Source organism: Lontra canadensis, unplaced genomic scaffold (genome assembly GCF_010015895.1).
Source record: "Lontra canadensis isolate GAN:19392208 unplaced genomic scaffold, GSC_riverotter_1.0 scaffold69, whole genome shotgun sequence".
Lineage (NCBI taxonomy): Eukaryota > Metazoa > Chordata > Mammalia > Carnivora > Mustelidae > Lontra > Lontra canadensis.
This window is the reverse complement of record NW_022631063.1, coordinates 9,337,620-9,359,957: the sequence shown is the minus strand read 5'-3', so window position 1 is coordinate 9,359,957 and position 22,338 is coordinate 9,337,620. Positions and strand designations below refer to the sequence as shown.

Sequence of the window (22,338 nt, the reverse complement as noted above, 5' to 3'; positions counted from 1 at the left end):
CATTGCTGACCATTCCAAATATCCTATGGCCCTTAAGGACTCTGCTGGTTTTACTTTGCCTATGCTCTAAGAGAACAACAAAGCCTAGATGACAGCATCTGTTTGCAATATAGTTCACAGAATATTTTAAGTTCACTGTTAAGACCTACTGCTCAGAAAAAAGTATTTCTTTTAAAAGATTACTGCTCACTGACAATGTACCTGGTCAACCAAAAGCTCTGATGGGGATGTACAACGAAACTAATGTTGTTTTCATGCCTGCTAACACAATATCCACTCGGTAGCCCATGAATTGAGGAGTAATTTTGATTTTCAAGTCTTACTATTTAAGAAGTACATTTCATAAGGCTATAGCTGCTGTAGATAGTGATCCCTCTGACAGACTTATTCAGAGTAAACTGAAAACTTCTGGAAAGGATTCACCATTCTAGATGCCAATAAGAACACTCGAGATTCATGGGAAGACTCAAAATATCAACCTTAACAAAGGGAATATGGAAGTTTATCCCAGCCCTCATGGATGACTCTGAGGGGTTCAAGACTTCAATGAAGGAAGTAACCACAGATGTAGTGGTATATGTGCTGCCGAAGCGAGCACAACCACAGATGTAGTGGAATAGCAAGAGAACTAGAATTAGAAGTGGAGCCTGAAAGTGTGACTGAACTGTTGCAATCTCATGATAAATGCTGAACAGATGAGGAGCTGCTGCTTATGCATTAGCAAAGAAAGTGACTTCTTGAGATGGAAACTACTCTTGATGAAGATGTTGTGAAGGAGTTGGAGTATTACATAAACTTAGTTGATAAGGCAGAAGCAGGGTTTGTGAATACAGACTCCCAATTTTGAAAAAGTTCTATTGTAGATAAAATGCTATCAAAAAGCACTGCATGCTATAGAGAAAGGAAAGAGTCAACTGATGGGAGAAACTTCACTACTGTCTTACTTTAAGAAACTGTTATAGTCAATCCCAACCTTTAGCAACCACCATGCTGATCACAGCCAGCAGCCATTAACATCAAAGTGAGACACTCCACCACCAAAAACATTATGACTCACTCCAAGCTCAGATAATAGTTAGCATTTTTTAGTAATAAAATATTTTTAAATTAAGGTATGTCAGTTTTCAAACATAATGCTATGGTACACTGAGCAAAATACAATATAGTGTAAATGTAACTGTTATATGCACTGTAAAATAAAAAAACTCATTTAGCTTGCTTTATGGCAATATTCACTTTATTGTAGGGGTCTGGAACTGAACCCACCGTATCTCTGAGGTGTGCCTGTACTGTGAAATGCTGCCGTGATAACATCTAATTCCACTGTTCTTTTTGCCCCAAATTTCAATATAAAGACACTTTATAGATGGCAAATTAATATTACTTCAAAACTCAAAACTTTTGGAAAGAACCATTTTTACCAATTTTCTGATGTTTCTCAAGTGATAAATATCAAAGAATAAAATGTTACTTTGAAAAATTTGGGGGGAGAGAGACCATTATAATGTATTACAACCTGTTATAGGTAGTCCATAAGACAGAAACTTTTTAGATTTGTCATTTATGTTCTCAGCTATTGCACTGCATAAACCTACAGGTATAGTGTATATAAATGTAGCAACCACAGGTTTGGTGCTCATTAATTATTTATTGAACAAATTAACAAATATTCTCCCCCATCAGCTTACTGCACAGCTGCAACTATCATAGCAAATCCTCATTTACACAGGTTGTCATGGGCAATATCTACCTTAATAATAGCCAGAGGGTGATGAGGACAAACCTGATCTAGGAGGGGAAGTTTCTGAGAGGAATACATGGGAAATGAGAAAATGGGTAGGGGTAGAGGGCAAGAAGAAAGACTGTTAAAAAAAAAAAAAAGTAAATAATATTATGCTGCAGTTTCAGTGATGGTAAAGTACAGAGGTTAAAAATGACAACCAAGGCCATATTTAGGAAGAAGGGAGCAAAGGCAAACACAATATATATAACAACTAGGAAACTAGAGACTTAGAACAAGTTTAGAACAAACTTGAGACTTTTAACAAGATTATTTATTTAGGAAAAGTCTGAGCATTCAGATTTTTAAAAGATGGCAAACAAATGAAATAAAAAGTAACTATGGGTAGACCATCCTTGGGATTAGTTTTCAAGTGAATGAAAACAGATTTATAGCTCAAAAATTATGACAGTAAGACTTTTTATAACTAACTGGAAGAATATTTTCATGTTTGTAAAAGTTAATTTAGGAAAATGATTTGGACTGTCCCATACACTGGCAAGTGCTACACTTTCTTCTCCATTTATTTTATTATTTATTTTAAAAAAATTTTTTAAAGTAAACTCTACCCCTAATGGGGGGCTTGAACTCTCGACCTCAAGATTGAATCACATGCTCTATAGACTGAGCCAGTCAAGTGACCCACTTCTCCCATTTATTTATTTATTTACTTACTTACTTGTTATTTTCTAATGATTTTACTTATATATCTGAGAGAGAGAGAGAAAGAGCATGAGCTGGGGAGGGGCAGAAACAGATTCCCCGCTGAGCAGGGAGCCCAACGCAGGGCTCATTCCCAGGACCCTGAGATGATGACCTGAGCCAAAGGCAGCAGCTAAACCAACCAGGCCACCCAGATGCCCCTCTTCTCCATTTTTAAATAGTTACAAGAATATAAATGTTTAAGACTCTGGAAAGTCCTACCTTATATGGACTAATTAGTCTTCTTTTAATGTCCAGTCTATAGCTTCTGTATTGTTCAGCATTACTCATGTCAGTAACCAGTAGTCGAAGAATTTCATAAACCCGCCTAGCATGTTGCTTAATGAAACAAAAGAAAAACATGAACACTTTAAATTACAAAATAGAGACACTTTCCCAAAAGAACACAGGATACACTGAGTATCTGCTATGGGCCAGAAATTGTGCTAGGTAGCAGATGAAAAACAGTAAAAGATAGTCTCTGCCCTTGAGGAGCTAGCAGCCTAAGAGGTAACACAAATGACTGAGGTATGGTTAATTTAATGATGGAAATATGTGTAGGGTATTATGGTAGCATAGCCTGGGAATGGCATAAATCTTAGAAGAAGATTCCTGAGGAAAGAAAACCTGAGCTAAATCTTAAAGGAAAGGGACCATGCCAGTCTAGAAAGAGGAGAGGGCACTGTGAGTGTACAAGTGCACATAGCATGCACATGCAAGACTGAGGTGGCTTGACATGGCTGAAGCACAAAATGAAAAGTAGTGAGTAGAAGTAATGTGAGGACAGAGCAGAAGCACAGAACCTTACATAATATATTAAAGAGTTGGGCTTTTATCTAGTAGGTGACAGATTTTACTTTTTATTTTATTATTAAAAATTTTTATTTCTTTATTTTAGAGCAAGAGAGTGTGAGCAGGGGGAGGAGGAGAGGGAGATCATCTCCAGCAGACTCCATACTGAGCACAGAGGTGGATGTAGGGCTTGATCCCAGGGCTCCAAGATCATGACCTGAGCTAAAATCAAGAGTCATACGCCTGATTGACTGAGCCACCCAGGCACCCCAAGGAGATGGATTTTAAATGGGGGCGTGAGCAAAGCGCACAAATGAGTTTTAAGAAAAATGTTATTTCAGCTACATAGAAATGGTAGCAAAAAGAAGGACAGGGAAATTGCGAAGCTGTGCTATTAAATCAGGCAAAAAATGATGAAGGCATGAACTAAGAACCAGTAAGAACACTAAAAGAACAAGGATTCTAGATATACAGAACAGGAAGGACTGGGTGTGAAGGAGAGTGTGGAATGACAGTGAGTTTTCACAGCCTAGGAGAGACTTAGGAGGCAGCAGAACATATAGATCTAAAGAAAATGCTAGTCTAAGAATGAAGATTTAAGCAGTATCAGTATACAGGCATGAGTTAAAACCACAGTATTGGTTAGGAAAGCAAAAACAGTGAAAAAATGAGGAGGGTCAGAACCCTGTAGTACAGTGACAGCTACAGGGCAGAGAAAAACAAAGAAATATTAGGAAAATCAAGAAATCTTGGTATCACTGAAGCCAAGAGTAGCCCATTGTTTGTGTTGTTTCACATATATACTTATTGGGGATAGGGGAGAGATCAGGTGTAGGTAGACTGGGAAGATGATGTTTGAACTTTCAGAAGGAACACCTGAACAAATGAGTAGTAACTGGCAAGGCAAAGATGGAGTAACAGGAGAAGGAAGTATCAAGGGCAAAAGGCATAGTTAACACAAAGCAATATACAAGGAAGAAAGATGTAGCATAGCTGGGAAATAACAAGAGGTTTAGTAATGCCAGGGCATATAGGAAGGTGGTAGAAAGTTGAGTCTACCAAGGTTGGCAGGGTCCAATTATGACGGGCTCAGTGTGCCATACCAAGTTTTAATTCCTTTAAGAAAGAGAAAAAAAAGCATGATTTTGAAAAATGTGTTCATATTCTCTTTCTTTTAAAAGCTGAGCAGTTGAATAAATTCTCTAAAGGTTTGATATACTCTGGACATACCAAATATTTCTAAAACATACATTTATCTTAAAACCAGGAAGCTATTAGAGTATTTTAATGAAGGAAAAGATGGAAAGTTTCAGTTCAAATTAAGCTATTGAAGGTCAGTGACCAGGAAACATTTTTTACCTTTCTTTAAAAAAAAGATTTATTTATTTTGAGAGAGAGAGAGAGAGGGAGAGAGAATCTTAAGCAGACTCCCCACTAAGCAGGGAGCCAGATGTAGGGGTTTAACCCCACAACCCCAAGATCATGACCTGAGCTGAAATCAAGAATGAGATACCCAACTGGCTGAGCCACCCATATGCTTCAGGATACTTTTTATATACACTCGTGGGAGTATAAGAGGAAAATCTACATTGGAGTTGGATGAGATCTCCCAGGTGGAGTAAGCAAAGTGAGAGAAAATGAGGACTGAATAAGGAACTCTGGGGGAGAATTATCTTTAGGGAACATACAGAAGAGTAAAATCCAGTAAAAGTATCTCAAAAAGGATAATCATAGTACTAAGTGAAAAAAAATCAGGAACTATAACACCTTAGAAACAAAGGAGAAGGGAAGAGAATCATATACTAGTCCCTATTATTAGAATACCCTTCATCTCTCTCTCTCTCTCTCTCTTTTTTTCCCTTCTTTTAAGATTTCTTTATTTATTTTGAAAGAGAACATGCACATGAGCGGGGGCCTAGGACAGAGAGAAAGAAACCCAAGAAGATTCTATGCTGAGTCCTGAGCCCAATACAGACCTCAAACCCAGGACCCCAAGATCATGACCTGGGCTGAAATCAAGTCTGATACTCAAACTGAGGCGCCCCTCACATACCTTCATAATCCAAATCCTACCCATTCTTCCATTCTTCAAGGCTTAGATCAAATGCATCTCCGTCCCATGAAAAACTGATTCCCTTGCATACACAAATACAATAAACTAAACTCCCTCCTCTGAACTGCCAGATTACTTTTTCTATACCTATTTTAAGGGTATTTACTACTTTAAAATTCAAATATATAGAAGTATATATATTTCTCCACGTGTATTAACTAATTTACCATTTCAAACATATTCTTAAAAAGTAAAAGTAAGATCATACTTTCCATTTTGTTCTGCCTGTTACACTTAATACAGCCATAATATCAACTATCTTCCTATTCTATTAATGAGGAAATTAAATTGCCCTAAGTCACAGACTAAGTGGTGTAGCCAGATCTTAACACAGAAAATTTGGCTTCAGAGCCTGTACTCTCAACCACTGCTACTTCCCACACATGTACTTGTACTTGTACTCTTAATGTACTTGCAATGTTTAAGTTACATACTTAAAAAAAAAGAGAGAGGGGCGCCTGGGTGGCTCAGTGGGTTAAGCCTCTACCTTCAGCTCTGGTCATGATCTCAGGGTCCTGGGATCGAGCCCCGCATCTGGCTCTCTGCTCAGCAGGGAGCCTGCTTCTGCCTCTCTCTCTGCCTGCTGCTCTACTTGTGATCTCTCTCTCTGTCAAATAAAATCTTAAAAAAAAAAAAAAAGAACAAGAAAAATAACTTCTTATAAAAAAAAGAGAGAAAGAAAACTTCAAAACTGAATTTTTTTTCTTCTACAGAATAAAAAATACCTTATTTATTTTGAACTTCTGTTGTGCCTCTATTGCCATGTCTTCACTGAATCCTTGCATCAACTTTTCCCGGGAAAAACAGGGCAAATCTTGACAAAGCTTCACAAGCACAAAGTCTCTTAATTTCACATAGCTTTTGGATGGATCTTCAGCTAAAGAAAAGGCAGAGTAACATTTCCCTTATCCAACATAATTCATCATTTGTGATCTCAATATACATGCTAGGCTAGAAAAACAAATATTCTTAAAAGAACTATACAAGGCAAAAGTTACAATGAGGAAAGATTTTTCCTTATTAATCAAACAACAGCACAATTATCTTTACCATATAAAATTATAGGTCCAATCCTTTTGCAAAGACATATAATATCTGTGAAATCAGAGCTACTCCTTTCAAATATAAACTTTTTGATGCATCTTAGTTTTATTTTCAATTAAAGTAGCTATATAAACAAGAGATTCAAGTTTGGATAATCAATTCCTATTCTCTGATAGCTATGGCTTCTGAAGCTCAATTTAGAAGTCCCTTATTTATAAGTCCCTAATCCGATAACCATTATAGTCTGCCATACTGCTTTTACCCAGTAATAATAATAAAACTCTTTGTTTTTTGTCTTTAAAAAAAAAAGCAAATCTTTTTTTTTCTTTTTTTGTTTTAAAGAATAAAATGATAAAGATAAAAAGATAAAAAGAAATAAATGATAAAGATAAAATGATTTTTTGTTTTAAAGAATAAAATGATAATATGATTTTGGTCCTTTCTTCAATGCATCTGAACAGCATAGATCTTCCTTTATGTTAGTCTCTTATGTACATTAGACTATGTAGTGGACAAGGAAAACATCAAAACATGATGGATAGAAAGAAGACTACATAGAGAAAATCAGTTTAAGTCCTAGTTCTGCTACTCATAGATGTAGGACCATAGGCAAGTCACCTGATTTTTCTGAGCTCTTGCTTTCTGATCAGTGGAGGGCTTGAAACAAAGAATGCTAAATTCTGAGCTAGTTCATGGATCATAAGACTTAATATTGTTATAATACCAATACTCTACAAATCATTCAATGCAATCCCTATAAAAATCCCCCAGCTGGCCTTTTTGTTGCAGAAATTAAGTTTATCCTAAAATTCACACAGATATGGAAGGAACCCAGAATAGCCAAAACAATCTTGAAAAAGAATAAAAGTTAGAAGACTCACATTTCCTGATTTCAAAAATTACTACAAAGCTCCAGTAATCAAGACGGTATGACGCTGGCATAGAACAAATATGCAGATCAATGAAACTGGGTTGAGAGTCAAAAATAAACCCTTATATTTATGGTCAGTTAATTTTTGAGAAGGGTCCCAAGACAAATCAATGAGGGAAAGAATTGTCTTTTAAAGATTTTATTTGTTTGTTTTGACAAAGAGAAAGAGAGAGATCACAAGTAGGCAGAGGCAGGCAGAGAGACGGGGAAGCAGGCTCCCTGCTGAGCAGAGAGCCGGATACAGGGCTCCATCCCAGGACCCTGAGATCATGACCTAAGCCAAAGGCAGTGCCTTAATCCCAGGCACCCCAAGAATTGTCTTTTAATAAATGGTAATTGGACAACTGGATCTCCACAAGCAAAAGAATGAAGTTGGAGGAACAGGAGAAGGGGGTATCAAGGGCAAAGGGCATAGTTAATGTAAAGCAATATACAAGGAAGAAAGATGTAGCATAGCTGGGAAATAACAAGAGGTTTAGTAATGCCAGAGCTTATAGGAAGGTGGTAGAAAGTTGAGTATACCAAGGTTCATACACAAAATTTAATTAATTTAATTTTTAAAAATTTAATTAATATACAAAAATTAATTCAAAATGGATCGAAGACCTAAATGTAAAGGGTAAGACTATAAAATTCTTAGAAGAAAACATAGAGGAGTAAATCTTCACAACCTTTGGTTAGGCAATGGCTTCTTAGATGATAGAGCCAAAAGCACAAGTAACAAAAGAAAAAAAAAGATAAATTGGGTTATATCAAAATTTAGAACTTTTGTGCTCAAATGATACCATTAAGGAAATGAAAAGACAACTTACAGAATGGGAGCAAATATTTGCAAGTCATATATGAGATAAGGAACTTACATCCAGAATTTTTATATATAAGTTTTTCAATTCAATGAGAAAAAGAGAACCCAATTTAAAAAAACACAAAGGGGGTATGTGCTATGGTGAGTGCTGTGAAGTTTGTAAACGTGGAGATTCACAGACCTGTACCCCTGGGGGAAAAAATATATATATATATATATGTTTATAAAAAATAAAGTTATTAAAAAAAAAAAAAAAAAAAACACAAAGGATCTAAACAGACATTTCTCAAGAAGATATAGAAAAGGACAATAAGCACATGAAAAGATGCTCAACATCATTTGCCACAAAAAAACCCACAAAAAACCAAATCAAAACCACAATAAAATACCATTCCATCCACTATCCACTAGAATGACTAGAATACAAAAGTAACAAATATTGATGAGGGTATAGAGAAACCGAAGCCTTCATACTACTGGTGGAAATGTAAAACTGGTACAGCCACTTCGGAAAACAACCAGGTGGTTCCTCAAAAGGAGAAACATAGTTACCGGATTTTCCACCATTTCTACTCCTAGGTATGTACCCAAGAGATATGAAACATAGGTCCACACAAATACTTGTATACAAATATTCATTCCTAAGAGCCAAAAAGTAGAAACAACTCAACTGTCTATCAATTGATAAATGGATACATAAAACTTGGTATATACACAATGGGTATATTCATTGTCAATAAAAAGATATAAAAGTACTAATATATGCTATTACAAGGATAAACCTTAAAAGATATGCCAAGTGAAAGAAACATCATATTATCATATGACTTCAATGTCCAGAATAGGCAAATCTATAGAGACTAAAAGTAAATTAGTGGCTGCCTAAAGCTGGAGGGGGATAGGTGGTGGGGGTGGAAGAGGAAAGGAACAACTGCTAATGAGTACTGGGTTCTATTTTGGGAGAAAGGAATATTCCAAAATTAGATTATGATAATGGCTATACTGTAAATATCATTTCAAAAATTGTACAATTTAAGTGAATTGTATGATATGTTAGCTATATCTCAATAAAGCTGTTTATTAAACAAAAAGTCTGAGCAAGGGGTAATGTTTTATGATTCTGAGTCATTATCCAATCCTCCATTAATTCTATCTGTATGCACTGAATACTTTTTTTTTCCCCTTTTTAAGATTTTACTTATGTATTTGACAGAGAGCACAAACAGGGGGAGAGGCAGGCAGAGGGAGAGGAAAAGGCAGGCTCCCAGAGGAGCAGGGAGCCTGACGTGGGGCCTGATCCTTGAACAAAAGGCAGACATTTAACCAACTGAGCCACCGAGGTGCCCCGCACTGAGTACCTTCTTAATGCCTCCTTGTGGTATTAACATCATATATATGTAATTATTAAGTAAATATTATATGACTATTGCTTTAAAGTGAAATCCTGGTACTGTATCAGTTTGTTATGAAATTATGGTTTATTAGGAATGTACACAGATGATGAAATCAACAGGGAACAAAATAAAGTACAGATCCTGTCAAAAGCCAGAGACAAACAGAAAATCCTAAAAACAGCAAGAGGAAAACCTCTCATCAGAAACCACAGATGGCCAGAAGTCAGTGGGGTAATCTATTCAAAGTACTGAAAGAAAATAACTGTAAAACAAGAATTTTTTTTTTGCTTTTTTTTTTTTTTAAGATTTTTATTTATTTATTTGACAGAGATCACAAGTAGGCAGAGAGGCAGGCACCCCTAAAACAAGAATTCTATATCCAGCAAAATTATCCTTCAAAATGAAGGTAAAATAAAGACATCTCAGAAAAGTAAAGATAAAGAAATGTGTTACTAGCAGACCTGCCCTTACCAGAAATACTAAAGAAGTTCTTCAGGTTAAAAGAAAACGATATCTATATGAAGAAATTAAGAACACTGATAATTAATTATGAAGATAAATGTTGAAGTTGGTATAAATATATTTTTCTCTTTTCTCCTCTCAAATGATACAAAAGACAATTACATTAAAAATAATTATAAAACCAGGGGCATCTGGGTGGCTCAGTCATTAAGTGTCTGCCTTCAGCTCAGGTCGTGTTCCTAGGGTCCTGGGATCAAACCTTCCATTGGGCTCCTTGCTTGGCAGGAAGCCTGCTTCTCCCTTTCTCACTCCCCCTGCTTATGTTCCCTCTCTCACTGTGTCTCTGTCAAATAAATAAATAAAATCTTTTAAAAAATTATAAAACCAATGTTTGGTACCTAACATATAAAAATATAATATATATGACAACAGTAGAATAAAGAGAGGAGGAAGAATAATTACAATCAAAGAATTTCTTTATTTTACTGGAATTAAATATTAATCTGAGGTAAACTGTGATAAATTAAGATGCACACTGTAATCCCCAGAGCAACCACTAAAAGAGTACTTAAAAAAAAAAAGTGAAAAACAAAAAACAAAACAAAGGAATTAAAATTGTTCATTTAAAATATATCTATCTATGGACTGCCTGTGTGGCTCATTCAGTTAAGCATCTGACTCTTGATCTCAGTTTAGGTCTTGATCTCAGGGTGGTGAGTTCAAGCCCTGCACTGGCCTCCGTGCTGGGCATGGAGCCTACCTAAAAAAATAAAGTAAATCTATTTAACACAAAAGAAGGCATCAAAGGAGAAACAAAAGAACAACAACAAAAAGCAACATATAGAAAACTAACAGCAAAATGGGAGGCATAATTCTAACCATAATGATAATTACATTAAATCTAAATATACTAAAGACTCCAATCAGAAAGCACAGATTGTCACTGGATAAAAAAAGATCCAACTATATACTGTCTCCAGCAGAAATATTTTAGATTCAAAGGCTGAGAGTCAAAGGATGAGTTTAAGCATTATCACAATAAAAAACAACTGGGAAAAAATACAGTTCAAAATGAAAAAAATTACAAGAGAAAAAAAGGCACATTTTATAACGACAAGATAATTCATGAAGATGATGTTACAATTATAAACACACACACAGCTAACAATAGAGGTCCAAAGTAAATGAAATAAAAGCTGACAGAATGAGGGAGAGAAATAGACAATTCAACAAAAATAGCGGGAAATTTCAATACTACTCAATAATGGCTAGAACAACCAGACAGAAAAATCAACAAATATAGAGAAGACTTGAACAGTTCTATCAACTAACTTGCCTAGCTCATAGTTAGATAACATTTCACCCAAGAGCAGCAGAATATACATTCTGTTCAGGCACACATGGAACATTCTCCAGCATAGATCATACGTTGGGCAAAAAATTAGTAAACAATGGCCCACGGGCCAACTCTCACCCATGGAAACAGAGAACATACACGGCTTTGCAAAGCATAAGATATTTATTACTTAGCCCTTTAATAAAAAGTTTATGGACCCCTAAGGTAAACCATAAAACAAAACTCAGTAAATGAAAAAGAACTGAAGTCATACAAAGCATGCTCTCTGACAACAACAGAATTAGATATCAACAGGAGGAAATTTGGGAATCCACAATATTTAGAAATTAAACAACATGCTTCTAAACAACCCATGGATCAAAAAGCCATTAGAAGGGATTTTGAACCAGAACACCTGGCTGGCTCAGTAGGTGGAGCATTCAACGATCTCAGGATTGTGAGTTTGAGCCCCACATTGGGTATAGAGAGTACTTAAAAAAAAAAAAAAAAAAAAAAACAAGATATTTTGAACTGAATGAAAGCATTTATGAAAATGTATATGATCAGTTAAGGCAGTGCTTATATTCATATATAAATATACACATTACATATAAACATAGGAGTATTTATATGTTTAAAAATCTGTATTAAAAAAGGAGGACATCAAATTAAATTAAAAACCTAAGCTTCAGGATGCCTGGGCGGCTCAGTCAATTAAGTGTCTGCCTTCAGCTCAGGTCATGATCCCGGGGTCCTGGGATCAAGCCCTGAGTCCAGCTCTCTGCTCGGAGTGGGGTGGGGGGAGCCTGCTTCTTCCTCTCCCTCTGCTGCTCCCCCTGCTTATGCTTGCTCTCTCTCTCTCTCTCAAATAAATAAACAAAAACAAACAAACAAACACCTAAGTTTCAGTCTTCATTAGAATAAGAGGAAACTGAACCCAAAGAATTAAGAAGAAAATAATAAAAATCAAAGTGGGAATCAAATAAGTAGAAGACAAAAAAATAAGTGTTTATGAAAACAAAAGGGATCTTGTATAACCAAAATAATTTTGAAAAAGAACATGACTGAAATACTTTCCGATTTCAAAACTCAATAGAAAGGCTGAGGCACTCCTGCTGCCGGGGCCATAATGCCTAAAAAGGGAGCAAGGGAGGCCATGAACGCCTAGCTGGAAGTACATGAGCCCCTAGGAAAATGATACACAGCTCTAGGCTGGAAAGCAAAAGGCCGGGGAGGAGGAGAAGCAAGGAAAGAAGCCGAGGATGACGATGACCACCAGCAAAGGTGTGAAAAGGCCCATCAACGTTAAGAACCACAACGGGTGGCACAGATAATCAAAAAATAACACAAAGGGATCTGGACAAGACAAACGAGCTTTCAAGGAAAGATAAGACAGAAAGCAAAAGAGCATTACATTAAAATGCATTTAGTGGGAAGACAGAACAAGCCAAGGTTGACCTCACCTGGCTGGAGATCAACCATCAAGAGCAGAAAGAAGTACAAGAGGTCACGAGGAAGAAGGAAAGCAAAAAATGATGCAACTTTATCAGGAAAACAAATGCAATCACTTACTCTAAATAAGTACACCTGGCCTGTGGGAGGAAGTGGGCCCTATTACCAGGACCTCTGCTGTGTCTTGCCCACTCTATGCTCTGGCGCCATTTAAGCAGCCCTTCAGCGTAGAAGCCCCCTGGTGGCCTGGGGCCTCCTCTTCATCTTCCTGGCAGGAAAATCATTTGTTGGGGAAAGGAGAGCTGGGGGACTGGGGAGGGAATAGCGGCTATCTTTGAGACAAAAAGATGAGGACTGTGTTTCCTATGTAACCAATGGAAAGGTTTTGTTTTCAGAATTTAGAACCTCTGTTTTGCCAGGCTGATTGCACCTTAAGGGGAAGTTGTGCTGGGGTCAGCTACTGATGAGTTTGCAACAACCAGACCCAGACTGCGTTGCCTGGGTGCTCACTCGCAGAGAGACTATACTTCGAGTCCCTGAGGGTCATGGCTCATCCCTGGCCAGCTCCCTCTAACTGAAGCCATGCCTCTCTGTCTCCCTACCCTATTTCCCAGCCACCTGGGCAGGGCCAGTATCCGTTTTTAACCTTACTCATCTATCATTTCAAGAAATTTCTGTTTACGCTGCAGCACCCAGGCAAACCACACTCCACAAATTCAATGTATGTATTTGGCATATTAAACTTCACATTATCATTTAAAAAAACCTCAATATAAAGCTACAGTAAACTCATCAAGACAGTATGATACTGGCATTAAGGATAGACATATATAGATGATTAGAGCCTAGAAATAAATCTTTACATTTATGGGCAACTGATTTTCACCATAGGTACCAAGGCAATTCAATAGGGGAAAAACAGTCTTTTTAACAAATGGTACTGGGTCAACTGGAGAGCCAAATGTAAACAGATGATTTTAGAAACTTACAAAAACTTCCTCAAAACGGATCACAGACCTCAATGTAAGAGACAGCGAATAGGGACTGCCTGTAAATGGACATGTGGAATCTCTTTACTATGAAATATTCTAAAACAGGACTGTGGTGATGGCAGCAAAACTAGGCAGATACACTAAAACACACTGAACTGTACACTTAAAATGGGTGAATTTTATGGTATGGAAATCATACGTCAATAAAGTTGCTTTAATTAAACCTCTACTAAGTGACAAAAATTCTCAAAGAAGCAGCTCTTTAAAACAATTTTTTAAAGTACTAACAGATAAGGCTCGAAATTGTTCAATGTCAATTTTTCAATGTTGTTCAATGTTGTTGAATTGTTCAATGTCAATTTTTCCAAGTCTACCTCTTCTAAACTGATTTAGAAAAAAGAACTGTGTTGCTGACATCAATTTGAAATAAGATTTAGTATGAGTGATAGCTTAAGTAACTTATATGACCTCAGAAGATTAGGAAAAAACATATCCTAGAAAAAAGAATGATAATTAAGAAAAATCTAAAAACTCATGCCACATTCCTATCAGAAATTTTCACATAAATAAAATGCAAAAAATTTCCATTTAGCTTTACCTAAGCTGTTACAGACCGACAATATAAGGGGCCAAGTCACCATTTCAATATTTAAGCACTTTAACCAAAAGTGTCAGACTGAAAATGAACTTAAAATACTGATACTCAATAATTCGTGACACCTTTCAATTCCTTTGTTTCTGTGCTACAAAAATAAGCAATACATTTAAAGGATGAAAATTGCTTAAGTATAAATCTATAGTGACATGCAAAATCAAAAACCGAGTTTTTTCCAAATACATTATCTAACAACTTAAGTGCTTGTTCTATCATTTTTTAAAAAAACCTCTCCATATTAATGTCCTACATTAGAGATAAAATCATATAAAATGAGACAGCACAAACCACTGAAGGATAAAAAACTTATAGATAATATTCTAAAATATTCCATTCCAGTACTATAAGGCACATTTAAAGGACACTTATAATTAGCTCTTAATACACAACTGACAGATTAGTAATACTGACATATACTCCAGCCCAAGATCAGTTTCTACTGCCAAATGCAAATCTCTTCATAATTCTAGAAGAAACAATTCACTGATTCAATTTACAAGGTCATACAACTGAGGTGTACTCAAATGCTTTGTATCTTTAGTTAGTGACATTCTCAGAAGGAAGATGTACGTGATATAAAGAACTGCCTTCCAGTATTTTACTTTAAAATTAAGTGCTAAAAAAAAGAACAACACAACAAACACCTATCTAACTTGTACCACAGGGCCATCAATGTTAACTTTTAATTATTACTATATCTGGCTGTGTGTGGAGTAAGCAAAAAGCCATGTCAATATAAAGAATATTCAGGATTGCAAAGGGAGATCCGGAACCTGAAGATCCACAAAGTTAGGGGCCCCTGGGTGGCTTAGTTGTTGAATGTCTGCCTTCAGCTCAGGTTGTGATCCCCATACTGGGATCGAGCCCCACTTTGGTCACCCTGCTCAGTAGGAAGCCTGCTTCTCCCTCTCCCACTGTCCCTGCTTGTGTTCCCTCTCTTGCTGTATCTGTCAAATAAACAAATAAAATCTTAAAAAAAAAAAAAAAAAGATCCACAAAGTTAAAAATATATATACAAAATAATGGAGAAACAGGCAACTAAAATGACTAAAAAGTGGAAAATTCTGGTAATTTCTTTTTAAAAAAGAATGGGTATGGAAATCTAAAAGACGTATCTTCATGAAAACAGCTGATAAGGCATTTTTAGTAATGTATAATGCTGAGAAATGTTAACACTGAAAATAAAAGCTGGTATCTAGTTTTCAAATTCAGAAGTCCTTTAGCACTTTTAACCTTTTCTCTTTGGAGACTTCAGTTTGCAATGAATAAAGGCTACCACTATTGATGACTCTTCACTGAGATTTAAGAAATAAAATTCTTTATCTGCTAATTGGTGCTAAGTATCAAGGACTTTATTGGTTGGAGTAGACAGAAGAAAATGATTAAGAGGCTTCACAGAAACAACTCCTGCTGGCACACTACCCACTACAGAAGACAAAGACTACTTCTGTGAACTCTAAGTCTCCGGATTAAAATCACCAAAAAGTCCCTTCGTGTAGCACCAAGTCCAAGTTCTATAAAGTAAACAAAAGCTAAACAATTTTTAGCTTAGTTAAAAAGAAGTACCATCACTTTTATTATGTTTCTATAATTTTTCAGTTAGCTAGTAAAGGTGTCACTGCCAACTTAAGCAATTACTTCTTTATCTCCCAAATTTCTAAACCGTTTCACAGTAGCACGAAAGTCAGATGAAAAAATAATTCAACTCTATAAACATGGAACTCCCTTTTAAAAACAAAATGTTTTCCTCCAGTATTTTATTAAGCTATAGGATGAATTCAGAATCTTTTCTGGAGTAACTTTAATTTTACTTACTCTGGATAAGGAAAACCACTACCTTACATGAAAAGCTAAAAATCTGCCAATTAGCCTATTTATATTCTTTTCTTTTTTTCACAAGCCTACTTAGATTCTTATTAATCCCATATCCAGTACTTTTTTTTTTTTGGTGTCTTTATACAAAGTGGTAAAATAAAATTCTAAAATAGCATTTTTTAAACAAATTAAATTTTAGTGTGTGTTATGCAGTATAGTTTTAAAAACAAAAATGTGCTCAAACTGTTATGAATTAATAAAATGTAATACCTAATTTGGATATGAATATCTGGTATAATATTTTTCATTAAAAAAAAAGGGTGACTTTCAGTTGAATCAGCAACTTTCTGAGTTAACAAATTTCAAACAGTGTTACTCAGGGGAAAGAAAATATTGACAACATAAATGTTCCTGGGGCTCTTTGTTCTGTGCTAACTCACATGTTTATATACTATCATCTGTAACTCCATCTAATGATGGCTTTAAAGAGAAGAGTCTCTCTCCTTCTCCTAAGCATCCTATTCACAATACTTCTTCTCTGGCTAATTCATAATGAAAGATGTTTCCAAAACAAATAGCCTTGCATTTCACTTTATAAACTGCTAGTGTGAAGGCATGCATTTTAGGAATAAAAAACACATGCCTTGAAAAATGTGTATTCTATTCAGGAATTATTTGCCTTGATTCTTCTTTCTCAGTAAGGTTTAGAATATTCTTCCCCTACATGAAAATTAGAGCAAGGCCTCTGAGCAATGCAATGGTTGGCCAGATAAGCTGAAATAAGTCACAACACACTTACAAAGTATATATGCCTAACCACAATTTCCCCAATATATATTCAATTCATTATCTTCAATTTGATCAATTCATAAAGCACTTCTTACTTGGATATACAATCCAATCCCACCAAAGGCTTGTAACTTAAAATGTAACTATAAGCAATCTTTACACGGTTCCAAAAATACCCCAAGAGAAGGTTGTTATTTAAAACGTAAGTTATTTTTAACAAAACCAAAATTAATCAGTAAAGAAGAGATTCTTTAGAAAGGGTCTTTCAGTAACAAATCAAATTTTACATACCTGTAATATCAAGAACAGAAGGAGATGCAATGTAGTATCTATGAACTGTTTCAAGAAGTTGAGCACCATGGCCTTGACCTTGAAATGGAGTCAGTATCAGCATCTGACTACAGTAAAGAAATGATTATAAAATTAAAATATCCCACAATATGATCTGTTTAAAACTGCAAGTCACTGTGTATTAAGAACATTTTAAAGTTAGTGGGTTTTTTTTTCAGTTGACCTTCAAGAAATCCAAAAATTATTGAGATACTCAAAATTGGTTTAATCTTCCACAGTTGCAAAGGGAACAATGAAATAAATCAGTACATAGCCAATGAATAATGGCGATTTTTTTAAACAAATCAACACTATTATAACAAGTATTGGAAACTTCAGCAGTTCCTTCTTCTGAAATAAAAGACAAGGCACGTGTTACACCGCCAATTACCTTACACGTGGCCGGGTTTTGTCTGGGTACACATAGTAATTATAGACTGTCATGTAGCCTACGGTCGCAAAGAGCGTAGCTCCATCCTTATTATACTTCTCAAATCTGCAGATAAAACAGAAAGCCAAGCAGGTCAATTACAGTCGCGCTCCCATGCAGTGTCCATTTTCTTTTCCATTCTCTGACTGAATTTTCAGTGTCAGCAAGCTACTCTGTGAGGGCCCAATGGGTACACCTGCTATGTTCTGAATGTACAATTCACTTAATTGGTGTGCAGCAACTTGGATAAATCAGACCTCTTTACATCACTTCAGTGCACTTGCCTATTATAAAGATGAATAGGTGGCAAGTAAAAGAAAACACAGGCAAAGCTCATTTTACTGTTTAAGCCTACATTCAGGGTCCTAACGGACAACAGCATTTAATTCAGCTCTATTCTCAAGGTCTCCGAAAGCATAATGAAGGAAAACTCAAGCCTCATAAACAATAGTTTTTCTTTCCTGGGAAAAATATCATTATACTGTCCCAATAATTGGGCTGCCACAATTAAAATGCTGGCTTTGTGGAGGTAATAAGGTCTACTGTTGCTTTAGAACTGTACTTACACTAGAAAGTAGTGCCATCTTTCATCATCCACGTCAATAAAGCTAGCAGTTTCAATAAACCACATCAAAAAGGTCTGAAGCCTTTCATGATATTCTCGAAAGCCTCTACATGTCATGTCAGCCTAGGGAAAAAGCCAGGAAAAGTCAGGTGAAACTCATCACAGAGGTAAGTGAAAGTCTGTAGAACACAAAACTATCCTGTGGGAAAATGTTTAGAAGTCTCAGATTAAGATGTGTACACAGACGCACATACAAAATAAATCTTTGTTTTTAATGCTGACAGAAACTTGTTTCCTGAAGCTGGAAATGAGTCACTGAAAATAACACAACAGAACAGCATACAAGTTTCAGGCAAATGGAGCACTTTTACCCAAGAAATATTCAGATTTATCTTTACCTTGTAAATCTGAAAGGTAAAGTTTTCCCCTCCTGTTGGACTGAGAACAGAGTATGTATGGAGTAAGGTTCCAAATGGCTTGAAATCAACTTCTTTTTCCAGCAAAGAGAGAAAATCATTTGTGTTTGTACAAAATCCAGGTGGGATGATTTGTCTAATTTTCCCCTCAACATCATCTGCCTGAAGAATAGAGGTTAAAAGACATAAGAAAAAATTAGTAACAAATTTGACTTTTAGTTGAATATGCTTAATTTCTTTGAAATGGACAAAACTCACAAAAATCACAAAACTGCAGTTCACAGTTAAAGAAGTAAACACATGGAGAGCTGGGAAAGGATAAGTTTTGTGTGCACAAGAGACTATCTCCCAAATCTGAGATGAACATAAGTTTGATACAGAAATAAGAAAGAACAGACAGGTAGCCTGAAATCAAGAACAAGAATGAGGACAATGCTACTGAAATTTCTAATATCTACAAAATGCTGACTATATCCTTTCAGGACAATTTGAACTGGCCCAAACAAAAGGCTGCTTATTATTTTATGTATGTCAAGGAGACTGTATTATCCAAGACATGAGATGATCACAAGCAGTGGTAAGGTGAGGCTATAGTCTGACTAAACAAATTGCAAACTCACAATGAACAAGTAGACAGGTCATAACTCCTTTATACATTAAACTCAGTATTAACATGACAATCTAAAAAATATACCCACTTAGGACATACATAATTTATATGAATGGATATATTATCCATTCATCTCTATAATGTGACACAATTTTTATAGACTTGGATTTGTGACAGTAAAAAGAGACAAGCCTGGACAACAAAATTAAACTCAGAGACTAAAATTACCCTTGTTAAACAACCTCAATGAATGTTAAAACTATCAGCTGAGCAGACTTCATAATCCCTTTCAAAACCCCAAAAGACCACTTGATTGAATACATTTACTACTTCTCTTTAACCATGAATATTTGATGAAGTCTTACAATAAAGTATTACTGCTTCTCACCAGGCAATAAAACTTAATGAATTGGTCTCAACTTAACAAAACCTTATCCCTCAATACAGTCCCTAAAAGCCTGACATTACATTCAACAAAATGAGCTTGCATTCTATTCAAACTTTTTCCTGAACAATGAGGCCAGGTTTTTACTTAATGGAGTTTGCCGTGAGTTCAGCTGTAATGTTTGTATTGTATCTATTTCCACAAGGACTGACACAAGAACACTTTGTGTTAACTTAATAAGCAGCTCTTTCATACCGTTTACATGCATGATGGGTATTAGTTCTAAACCAAGACCCTTGCTACTTAGCATTCAAAACAGGGAAATTAAGATGCTTAGGACAAAATACACTACAAAAGGCTAATACAACATGCTACTAATTCCTGTCCTTTCAACCATCTTTTAACTAAGTAGAAGCAATGCACCTGCAGATGAATAGCACTTTATTATCATTCAGTTACATTTTAGGATAGAGAACCAAGGACAGAGTTTATCACAAACAAGTTTTATTTTCAATGCTCTGGTAGCACCAACATTTATACATAACTTGTTTATAGCTATAAAAAAGAGCTAATATTTAAAATAAAGCTCTTCATTATTTTACCCAACAGCTTATTTCTAATAAGTATTCATTTACCCTGTAAACCAAATAAACTGCATTTGATATTTTTTGTTTAAACTGCTATCTAATGTGAAGAGACCATCTTAAACATATTTTATAGAATAGATACAATTTCAATAATTGTAAAAGGAAACTGTAATAATAAGGAATAGTCTTAATGGGTCTGCTGTGTGGCAATTAAAATCCAAAGTAGTAATGGGTAAAGTAGTACAATTTTAGTTCGAGGTTAAAAAAAAAAAGTCAAGAAACGCTACTTTTAAATAAAGAGGTTTATAATCTATCAGTTTAAAGGAAAAACACTTCAAAGCATTTATAGTGTACTTAATTTTAACTTTTAAAAACTTTCCCTGTATACTGTTTTCTCAACAAGGCAGTGCAAAGTATGATCAAATAACTCCACATACCTTGCATCAAATGTACTTCAAAGATTTCTTAGAAACTCTTAAGTTTCAAGTAGTGGTTCTGGTGGAAGACAGAGCAACGCAAAGATTTGAGCTCAACAAAGCTGAAAGAGAGTTAACTTTCAGCCTTCAAAGGATACCTACATATCATCATAAGTATCTTCAAATAAATATTTTGCTCTGGGCAAGTTTACACATTACTTTAAGAACTTTTACAGGAGAATAAAAGGCTAAGTTTAAACACAAGGACTCTTATACATAATAGGTTAGAGAAAATGTGTATCAGATATATTACATAAAATATAGAACATAAAACCAAAGGGCTCTTCAAACCCAGAATTCAGAATCTTGCTTCACTAGAGGAAAAATGTATGCATTTCTCTATGAAATAGATTGCTTTAAAAAGGAAAAAAGTCCTATAACTACTTGTATTAGAGAGCTGTACTCTTCTAATTCAGTTCAGTTAAATATTCATTTTTCATATTGGATTACTGGCCCCATAATAAAATCATCACTACAGAAAAAACCCATCTCATCATTTGAAAAATAACTTTTTTTATTTTTAAAAATTTTATTCGTTTATTTATCTTAGTAGGCTCTAAGCCCAAGATGGGGCTTGAACTCACAACCCCTAGATCAACAGTCGCTTGCTCCAGGCACCTGGGCAGCACAGCCGGTTGAGTGTATGACTTGATTTTGGCTCAAGTTGTGATCTCAGGGTCATGGGATTGAGCCCCACCTCGGGCTCCATGCTCAGCATGGAGTGTGCCTGAGTGTCTCTCTCCCTTTCCCCCTCATCCCCCCACCCTCATGCAAGTGTGTGCACACACTCTCTCTCTAAAATAAATAGATCTTAAAAAAAAAGTCGCATGCTTTAGTGACCAAGCCAGCCAGGCACCCCCTATCTCATCTTTTTAAAATTCAAAGTTGAATCAAAGATTAACTGAACTCTTTTAGTTCCAATGCTTGTAGCTGAAAGTTCAGATTCTATTTCTGAAGATCAAAAAATTCCCTACCTGCAAGGATATTATTTTAAACTTTAATTAAACTTATGGCTAAGTTTATGTCTATAAAAATATAGACAAGAAGGGGCGCCTGGGTGGTTCAGTTGGTTAAGCATCTGATTCTTGATCTCAGCTTGGGTCTTGATCTCAGGGTCATGAGTTCAAGTCGTGCTGGGCTCTACACTGGACATGGAGCCTACTTTAAAAAAATTAAAACAAAAAAACAAACCTGTTTAAAAAAAAAAAGAAAAAGAAATTAAACTGAATAGATCAAGAATCCAGAATATAATCTGATCTACTTAACTAATAAAGACATGCCTTACAAATATTTTCCAAACTTTTTAGAAAAGGAATGTTATAAAGATAATTATTCTATTTAGTTCTGAGGTGAGTCATGATGAAATGTTTTAGATCGTATACTCTCTCACTATGGTCATTTCAACTTCCAATGTTCTGTACTTTGTTACACATGTGATGTTCCCATGAAGGAATTTTTGCTTTTTCTCACCACCGCA

General features: G+C 35.5%; 2 protein-coding genes across 3 annotated transcripts in view; one reads left to right on the top strand and one right to left on the bottom strand.

Moving 5' to 3' along the window:
* SLC25A12 (solute carrier family 25 member 12) overlaps positions 1–22,338 on the top strand; it is a 193,097-nt gene that overhangs the window by 22,851 nt on the left and 147,908 nt on the right. The window lies entirely within an intron of this gene.
* HAT1 (histone acetyltransferase 1) overlaps positions 1–22,338 on the bottom strand; it is a 59,364-nt gene that overhangs the window by 7,512 nt on the left and 29,514 nt on the right. For both annotated transcript variants that reach the window (XM_032880457.1, XM_032880458.1), the window contains exons 5-10: positions 18,786–18,965; positions 18,389–18,510; positions 17,784–17,888; positions 17,354–17,460; positions 6,113–6,264; positions 2,705–2,821 (exon numbers count right to left, since the gene is read on the bottom strand). In XM_032880457.1, the coding sequence (XP_032736348.1) occupies positions 2,705–2,821; positions 6,113–6,264; positions 17,354–17,460; positions 17,784–17,888; positions 18,389–18,510; positions 18,786–18,965 (783 nt within the window). The remainder of the gene's footprint in view (positions 1–2,704; positions 2,822–6,112; positions 6,265–17,353; positions 17,461–17,783; positions 17,889–18,388; positions 18,511–18,785; positions 18,966–22,338) is intronic.